The sequence below is a fragment of the Papio anubis genome, chromosome 17 (assembly GCF_008728515.1).
Source record: "Papio anubis isolate 15944 chromosome 17, Panubis1.0, whole genome shotgun sequence".
NCBI classification, from domain to species: Eukaryota; Metazoa; Chordata; class Mammalia; order Primates; family Cercopithecidae; genus Papio; species Papio anubis.
In genome coordinates this window covers 1,598,387-1,608,318 of record NC_044992.1, presented here as the reverse complement: position 1 = coordinate 1,608,318, position 9,932 = coordinate 1,598,387, and the positions used below count along the sequence as shown (strand labels likewise).

The 9,932-nt window shown below is 44.7% G+C and overlaps 1 protein-coding gene across 2 annotated transcripts in view; it reads right to left on the bottom strand.

Moving 5' to 3' along the window:
- Nucleotides 1-9,932, bottom strand: part of RPA1 (replication protein A1) — a 66,038-nt gene that overhangs the window by 28,901 nt on the left and 27,205 nt on the right. For both annotated transcript variants that reach the window (XM_009189331.2, XM_003912069.3), the window contains exon 6: nucleotides 219-311. In XM_009189331.2, the coding sequence (XP_009187595.1) occupies nucleotides 219-311 (93 nt within the window). The remainder of the gene's footprint in view (nucleotides 1-218; nucleotides 312-9,932) is intronic.

Genomic DNA, 9,932 nt, shown 5'->3' with positions numbered 1-9,932 from the left:
AAAAAAAAAAAAAAAAAAAAAAAAAAAAAAAAAAAGACAATCTTTAATCATTTTTTCAATCACATACTCTAAAATATGAATCAGAATTATCCCTTCCAAGACACAACCCTGTAATGAATGGCATCTGGAAAACTCCCTTTAGTCCCAGATTAAATTTCAAAACATGATTCCCAAGTCTGACGCCCACAGTCAATGCGTGCCCTCGAGAGGCGTCTTACCCGCTCCCGAGCTTCCGTGCTGTTGCTGGGGCTTGCTGCTTGCCGCTGGGCTGCCTGCTGACGCTGGAGGAGCTGCTTGTGGCTGCCCATGTCCTGAAGACCAAAAGGGAAAGCTCATTTTAGTGCAAAGGATTTGGGTTAAGAGATTTAAACTGGGGTGGAAGAAATGCTCTGGGAAAGTGTAAATTTTTTTATTTTGTCAAAGACTCCCATGGGTTAGAATTCATGCTGAGGCATTCAACGGCACGCAGTGCATCTGCTAGGGGTTCACTTTGTGTTTTCATTACACAAAAGGTTGGCTCCATCTACCTTTCACCTGCTTAGAATTGATAGCCTTCAGTTTTAATGAGGTTCTCCCCTAAAGCCTTGCCCATTTCTCCTGCAACAACCTGCAGTAAAGTCACTGGGTTGAATCTGGGACATTACCACTATTTCCATAGCAACAAATCGATGTCATCAACAGAACCGTGTGTTCACCGCAGGATCAATCAGAAGAAAAAGCTGGGTGGTAAGAAAAACCTAAAAGCAGTTCAATTGTCTCTGAAGTGCTCCTGCTTCAAAGGAAAAGGAGACATTCGGAAAGGATTCTACCCTCTCCCTCCCAAACAAAGCAACCTTATTTTGCAACTGACAGTTGGTGGAAAACACAAGTTGAAAGAGGCTCCGGTACCGTGAAGTGCTGGTGAACCGTCACAGCAGGGAGAGATGACAATGGGGTTCAGAAGCAGGTGTGTCAAGGAAACAGGCAGATTAAAAGGAAAGGGGGGAAATGAGCGTGTCTGAAGCAGAAAATAAGAAATGCCACCGTAAGAGTATGTATTTACCCACCACTCCTTACACAAGTGTTGATGGAGCTGAAGAATGTGAAAACTGTAAAATACACCTCATTTTGTGAAATAACAGATTTATGGAATTTGACTTTGCCTTAGCGATTGGCTCTAAAAGGCAGAAGTCAGCCTCATCTGGGCAGCTCACCAAGGGTACCTGCAGCACACAAAGGCAACTCAAAAAAATGTCCTAGAGTGCCCTAAGAACAAAAATGGTACCCACAGCTGGGAGGGCTTCCCACCTGCCACCCTGTCTCTGCCTTCTCCAACTGATGAGTTTGCGTTCCTGCTGCGTTTTCCAAGGTCCTAACTCAAACGGGCACGTTACGCAGGGATTTAATTTACTTCTGCCAATATTACTCTTAACTGGCACGACTAAATGAGAGGTGGTGGTGCCATTAGAGTAAAATAAATTTAGCATAAAATTAAAAAGGTTAAATGGAACCGTTTAGTTCTTCCTATGGAGAGAAGACTTGAAAGACCTTATTTACATAGAAAAAGAGCCAGATTATTGACAGTGAAATTTTTGTGTTTACATTTTGGCTTTTCCATTATCTCTGAATTTACAAAGTGTCACATAAAATTGCAAAGGAAAACTGCTCTTCTCTGACGAGGCATCTCGTGAAGGAACAGTCTAAAATTCTGTAGTGAACCTTTTTTAAAATCAGTAGAAAAAGATGAGTTGCTCAGGAAATAGTACTGGGGCTAAGTGGTTGGCAAGAAATAGAACAAAAGCTGTATCTTTACCTGCTTCATGAATTATATTCAAGAGAATAAAGATGTAAACATTCAAAAATAGAAGAGTACCATAAAAATACATAAGCCCCTGCTACACTCCCTCCCACTTCCTCCCTCCAAAATCTCTAAACTAGATAATTCCCTCCTCAGATCATGTCTGCTTGTTTAAGAACCTTGTTGAAAAGGACGTGGTCATCCAATCTTGCTGATCACATAGATTCAATTTCTATAAAAATGTAGCTAAATCAGGCCGGGCGCGGTGGCTCACGCCTGTAATCCCAGCACTCTGGGAGGCCAGGGCGGGCGGATCACGAGGTCAGGAGATCCAGACCCTCCTGGCTAACATGGTGAAACCCCATCTCTACTAAAAATACAAAAAAATTAGCTGGGCGCCGTGGCAGGCGCCTGTAGTCCCAGCTACTCAGGAGGCTGAGGCAGGAGAATGGCGTGAACCTGGGAGGCAGAGCTTGCAGTGAGCAGAGGCGGAGCTTGCAGTGAGCAGTGACCACGGCACTCCAGCCTGGGCGACAGAGTGAGACTCCGTCTCAAAAAAAAATGTAGCTAAATCGTAAGAGGGATCTACCATAGACAAATTCCCAGGGACAGAAAGTAGAAGAAGGGTTACCAGAGACTGGCGGGAGTGGGGAATGGAGAGCTCGTGTTTAATGGGCACGAGAGTTTCGGTTTGGGATGACAAAAACGTTTCGAAGATGGATGGTTTTGATGGCTGTACAACAACAGTGTTGATGGACTTAATGTCACTGAACTGTATGCTTAAAAACGGTCAAATGTAAATTTCATGTTAGGTATATTTTACCACAACTTTTAAAACTGTGACTTACCTTAGTTTACCTATTCTAAGATCCACATTTTTTTCATGTAAATCAATGTCTTACCATCACCTCCTTTTAGTAGTACATAATATAACAGTACAGTCTTGTGATCACTGGATTCTGAGATTCAATGAAGCACAGCATATTTAACCAGTCTCCAATCAAGCCCTATAATATGTATGAATAATAACTACCCTTTTTTGAGTGCTTACCCTGCTTCAGGTACTGCATTCAGGAGAAGGCAGGTACATGCATTCCTACAGTGCCTGCCAGCCCTATGATGTAGACACTATTATCATACCCTCTAACAGATGAGAACGCTGGGTTAGAGGAACCATGTAACTTGCTCAAATCGCACAGCTGGGAAGCAGGACATCATCCTGAACTGAGCCTTTTATGACTAGACCCATGTACTTCATCATCATCTTGGTAATTGTGAACTGTGAACAACCAATTCTGGCAGCCGCAACTCTAGTTATGAGATCTGGTAATTAGGAAAAGCTACTAATCCACTTACTAGAGCCAATCCTTAACTCCTGCTCTGGACCAGATGTGCAAATCTGGCACAAGAGACAAGAGACAGCCCAGAGCCAAATGGACGGCAAGAAATCAGCGCATTCTACACAGCAACAGCTACCTTCCAGGGAATGCACGGCAGCACAGCAGCGGGCCACGAGACCGAGAAAATTCAGTCTACAGCTAAGTAAAAATCCTTCCAAAAATTAAATTATGCCCCAAAGCAGTAATGCAGAGACTTAACTTCTGATACATCTTCTGCTTTGTGTCACCTGCAAATCAAACCATTCCAATAACACAGGTCAACATTACGGTAAGTCTCGCTCTTATTCCCCAGGCTGGAGTGCAATGGTGTGATCTCAGCTCGCTGCAACCTCTGCCTCCCAGGTTCAAGTGATTCTCCTGCCTCAGCCTCTCGAGCAGCTGGGATTACAGGCGCCCGCCACCACGCCCGGCTAATTTTTGTATTTTTAGTAGAGACGGGGTTTCACCATGTTGGCCAGGCTGGTCTCGAACTCCTGACCTCAGGTGATCCACCCGCCTCGGCCTCCCAAAGTGCTGGGATTACAGGAGTGAGCCACCGTGCCCAGCCAAGACAATTTCAATGCACATTTTGGAATTCCTGCCTATTTGTGGGCTGGACTTAAGTAACTGTACTGGTCACCTCACATGGCACAAGTTCTGGATTCGGTGCTGGGAGAATACAAAATGAACTTCAGTTCTCTGCCCGCTAGTACAGACCATGCTTCCTTTCCCGACAAAGGAGAAAGCACTGCTGTGAAACGCCCGGCGAGGTAGAAGTCAGTACAAGAAAGCCATTCCCGCACTGGCTCACTGATCTGGTTACGATGAGATTCGAGAGTACGTAATCCTGAACAGCAATCTTCTCATCCCTCTGAGCTTTAACAGACACTGGAGAGAGGAAATAAAGGAATATCTTCCCATAGCCCTATGTTTCTTTTCTTTTTCTTCCCCCCGCCCCCGCCCCCTTGAGACAGGTATTGCTGTGATGCCCAGGTTGGAGTGCAGTGGCATGATCATGGCTTACTACAGGCCTTGACCTCCTGGCCTCAAGCAATCCCCCCACTCAGCCTCCCCAGTAGATGGAACTACAGTTACATAAGATCACGCCTGGCTTATTTTTTGTATTTTTTTGTAGAGACTACTTTTGTGTCTGCAGCTACCCAGGCTGATCTTGAGCTCCTGGGCTCAGCTGATCCTCCCGCCTCGACCTCCCACAGTGCTGGGATTACAGGTGTCAGCCACGGCACCCGGCCCACAGCCCTATATTTCTGACTAAGCAATAAGTATCCTTCAATCCTTCCATCATCTCTATCTTCTTCTTTTTTTTTTTTTTTTTTTGAGACAGGGTCTCCATCTGTCACCCAGGCCGGAATACACTGGTGTGACCACAGAGCACTGCAGCCTTGATCTCCTGGGCTCAAGGGACCCTCCCACCTCGGCTTCCTGAGGAGCCAGGACTAGAGGAGTGTGCTAATACGCCTGCCTAATTTTTTGTTGTTTTTTTGTGGAGACAGGGTCTCACTATGTTGCCCAGGCCAGTCTTGAACTCCTGGCCTCCAGCGATCCTCCTGCCTCGGCCTCCCCAAGTGTAGGTATTGAAGGTATGAGCCACTGGCCACTGATCCCAGCCCATCTTCACTGGGCTTTTGCCCCCAAAACAGAAAATGTCCAAAGCAATCATTCAATTAAATAGAGCACACACACAAAAAAAACACTAGAAACCTGGCCAGAGGTGATAAAGCTGGGCACAGTCACCTCTCTCTTGTCCTGACTGCATCCAAAGGTTTCAGAAAAATGCTAAGCATTGCTTTGTCTTAGCTCACCTTCCTAAAAGCTGAGAATGTGATAATCAATTCGCTCATTTTAACGAAACATTACTACTGCAAAACAAAACTGATGTGTTGATTTAATAATTTAGAACTTTACTTACTCGATTCTCTCTCCAATTTAAAGGATCAAATTACAATTTGTGTAAATAAAAATTAATATCTAGCAGGTTCTATTTCTGGAAAGAGCATAGTGATGGCCTAGCCCCACATCTTCCCACTTCTAAAAACCAATACAGAGCCATAGGAACGAATACCGGCTGCGTACACATACGTGCACGCGCACACAGACATAGGCACATCCCTCATTACAAACGACATCTTCCGTGAAACCAGGGAACAGAGAAAACCCGCACATTCCAAGTTGTGTGAAAATGAAGCCCAAAACACTATAAATCAAGAATCCACAACAGTATAAGACAGAAGCAGCATGAATAATTTCAGTGTAAAAACTAAAACTGTGGCTAGGTGTGGTGGCTCACGCCTGTAATTCCAGCACTTTGGGAGGCAGAGGTGGGCAGATCACTTGAAGTCAGGAGTTCGAGACCAGCCTGGCCACCAGGGTGAAACCCCATCTCTACTAAAAATATAAAAAAATTAGCCAGGCATGGTGGCAGGTGCCTGTGATCCCAGCTACTAGGGAAGCTGAGACAGGAGAACTGCTTGAACCCAAAAGGCAGAGCTGAGATCGCGCCATTGCACTCCACCCTGGGTGACAGAGAGACTCTGTCTCAAAAAAAAAGAAAAAGATCTCTAAGCATATACAAGTATATGGAAATACCCCTAGGCCAAAAAAAAACCTTTTTTTTGTTTTGTTTTTGAGATGGAGTCTCACTCTGTCACCCAGGCTGGAGCACAGCGGCACGACCCTGGCTCACTGCAGCCTCTGCCTCCCAGGCTCAAGTGATCCTCTCACCTCAGTCTCCCGGGTGGCTGGGACTGCAGGTGTGTACCGCCACACCTGGCTAATTTTTTGTATTTTTGGTAGAGACAGGGTTTCACCATGTTGCCCAGGCTGGTCGTGAACTGAGCTCAAGCAATCTGCCCAGCCTGGCCTACCAAAGTGTTGGGATTACAGGCGGGGGCCACTGCACTTGGCCAGAAAATTTTTAAAAAACAGGATATGGCTGGGTGCAGTGCTCACACCTGTAATCCTAGCACTTTGGGATTGAAGTGGGAGAATCGCTTGAGCCTAGGAGTTTGAGACCAGCCTGAAGAGCATAGTGAGGTCTCACCTCTATTAAAATAATGACAAATAAATAAAAGCAGGATAAAAAGACAAGATAGTGTACACGGAATGCTGCCTTTTGTGGAGGCAAAGTGGAGTACAGAACGAGTGTATTTGTATTTGGTTACATTCTCACGAAGAAACGCCTGAAGGATAAAAAGAAACCACGAAAACTCTACCTCTAGAGGGCAGCAGTGGGCGGGGGGCGGCAAGGGTAGGAGTAAGACTCCTCCGAACACACAATTCGGTAGCTGTGACTTGAAGTCATGTAAGTACATTATCTTTTTGAAATCATTTAACCATATTACCTATTCAAGATTAAGGTTTATTAAAGAAAACAGATGTCTGATTATCTCAATTATATTTTACATTTCTTTATTTATGCAAGTTTTAATGGACAAATATACAAATGTGAAATAGAGATAATTTCAATTATGTATATAACATTACTGCAATAGACTCACTCACACGATCTATGTACTTAAATACACTTTTCAAGTAGGCAAAAACTTTGGTATGAAGGTTAATCTTTGAAGGTCTGGGCACAACGGAAACTCTTCTCACTGGGAAATGATAAATGTCCATTCTCATTTCTTGTAGCATCCCCACTGTGTGACCTTGGGTAAGTTACTTCACACTGCTTCATTCATGCTTTTATTTAATAATTAAAAACTGATCAACTGATCTCTAAAATAGTTTCCTCTATCTCAACATTCTGTGATTGTGCTGAATTCACAGCTAAGGTCCAGACCTGAGACTCTCCAACTTTCCTTTCTTTTCCATTATTTCACTTGGGCAAAAGCCAGGACTCACTTCCAGGTAGGAAAACGAAGACAGGATGCAGTTTGTCTCCGGCGTAAGAGTTACTGGGTTCAATTCAATTCCACTTATCCTTAAGCGAAAACCCTACTACTGTAAAAGTTAGTTACGGACAAATTGAAGAACCATGTTGCTAAGGTTATTTTTACTTATTTATCTTTGAGACGCAGTTTCACTCCTGTTGCCCAGGCTGGAGTACAATGGTGCAATCTCAGGTCACTGCAACCTCCGAGTCCCAGGTTCAAGCGATTCTCCTGCCTCAGCCTCCCAAGTAGCTGGGACTATAGGCGCACGCCACCTCGCCCAGCTAATTTTTTGTATTTTTATTAGAGATGAGGTTTCACCATGTTGGCCAGGCTAGTCTCAAACTCCTGATCTCAGGTGATTTGCCCGCCTCAGCCTCCCAAAGTGCTGGGATTACAGGCACCTGCCATCATGCCTGGCTAACTTTGTATTTCAGTAGAGAGGGGGTTTCTCCATGTTGGTCAGGCTGGTCTTGAACTCCCAACCTCAGGTGATTTGCCCGCCTCAGCCTCCCAAAGTGCTGGGATTACAGGCATGGGCCACTGTGCCCCGCATATGTTGGTAAGGTTAAATCAAGACAGTGAATTAGTGTGCTTCAGTGGGAAGCAGCTAAGCACCTCTGTCTATTGGGAGCAGCAGAGAGAGACAGTTTAGTTTTTAAGAAACGGCTGCTTCTCTGAGTTCAAACACAGCCTCCTACGAGAAATCACTTGGGAAAGAGGAGATAAAGACACTGGAAGATTTCAGACAAGCCACACGACCATCTTCCAGCTTCCTGATGCTGATCGGCTTAAAGTCAATTTTATATTTTCAGTGTCACAGTTATAGTTAGTTAATATATGTATTTAATGAGTGATATGTTATTAAAATTATTTGATACACTCTGAACATGTCTTTTCTATAAATTATATCACAAATGTTTTTCCAAATATTCATGACTGACCATCATCTCTTAGTGATCTCAGATTTAGTTCAAAAATTGGCTGATTAGTAAAACAATAAAATGATGTTGTTCTGCTTACCAAAAACATCTGAAAACATAACAACCATTTGAAAGTTGCCTTCTACAGATATGTTTTGAAAACTTTAAATTTTTAACAAAGCAAGATATGTTTCATAGAAAAACTTAAATCTGACCGGCCATTTAAATTTTGATGTTGGCCCCATGCAGGGGGCTCACGTTGGTAATCCCAGCACACTGGGAGACACGCGGGCAGATTACCCGAGCTCAGGAGCTCAATATCAGCCTGGGCAACATGACAAAACTCTGTCTTTACAAAAAATATGAAAATTAGTTGGGGCTGGGCATGGTGGCTCATATGAGGTCAGGAGTTTGAGACCAGCCTGGCCAACACGGTGAAACGCCGTCTCTACTAAAAATACAAAAAATTAGCCAGGTGTGGTGGTGGGCACCTGTAACCCTACCTACTCAGGAGGCTGAGGTGGGAGAATCGCTTGAAGTCAGGAGGTGGAGGCTGCAACAAGCCAAGATCGTGCCATCGCACTCCAGTTTAGGTGACAGGGTGAGACTCCGTCTCAAAAAAATAAATAAATAAAAATAAAATAAAACAAATTAGTTGGGTGTGGTGGTTCACGCTCCCAGCTACTGGGAAAGCTGAGGTGGGAAGATTGCTTGAGCCTGGGAGGTCGAGGCTGCAGTGAGCCGTGTTTGAGCCACTGCACTCCAGCCTGGATGACAAAGCAAGACCCTGTCTCCAAATAAGTAAATATATAAATTTTGACTGGGCGCGGTGGCTCATGCCTATAACCCTAGCACTTTGGGAGGCCAAGGCAGGTAGATCACCTGAGGTCAGGAGTTCGAGACCAGCCTGGCCAACATGGTGAAACCTCATCTCTACTAAAAATACAAAAATTAGCCAGGCATGGTGGCGGGCACCTGTAATCCCAGCTACTTGGGAGCCTGAGGCAGGAGAATCACTTGAACCTGGGAGGTAGAGGTTGCAGTGAGCATGCCACTGCACTCCAGCCTGGGCAACAAAGCAAGACTCTGTCTCAAATTAATTAATTAATTAATTATGATCTAATCTGATATTAACGTCTACTTCTTTCATGTGGACAGCAGGGACAAGGGAAGTATAAGAGAGCTACATGCTAAGCTGGGCACGGTGGCTCACATCTGTAATTCTGGCACTTTGGGAGGCTGAAGTGGGCAGATTGCTTGAGCCCAGGAGTTTGAGACCAGCCTGGGCAACACAGCGAGACTCCATCGCTACAAACAAACAAACAAACAAACAAAAATTAGCAGGGAGCGGTGGTGCACACCTGTAATCCCAGCTACTGAGGAGGCTGAGGCAAGGAGGATTGCTTGAGTCCAGGAGGCTGAGGTTGCAGTGACCTGAGATCACACCACTGGACTCCAGCCTGGGTGACAGAGCGAGACTTAAAAAAGAAAAAAAGAGTGGGGGGCGGGGAGGGAGAGGGAGAGAGAGAGAGAGAAAGGAAGAGGGAGATAGAGAGAGAGAGAGAGAGAGAGAGAGAGAGAGAGCCACATTCTAATCTCCCGTAGTGTGAAGTTAATAAACAAATGTTTCAACTGAAAGAATTAACAAAGAGCAGCACAAACGTGTCACTTAGAAATATGGAGACAAAGAGAGATGAAACAGCTGTAGATGTGAAACAGACTATCTCCAGACAGGAGTCAGAGGCCAAAGAAAAGTGAGCCAGGAGAATGCTGTTTTGTTTTTAAGGACACACCTTGCAAAAATACGCAACTTTTAAAACTATGTACGGGACATGATGGAGCAACAGAGACCAGGTTTACCCTAACACCTAAAATAACCCCCTACCCCCCCAAAAAGGGAGAAAATATCTGAAACACACGGTTTTCAAGACACGAGACACTAAGCAATGAAGGGCAG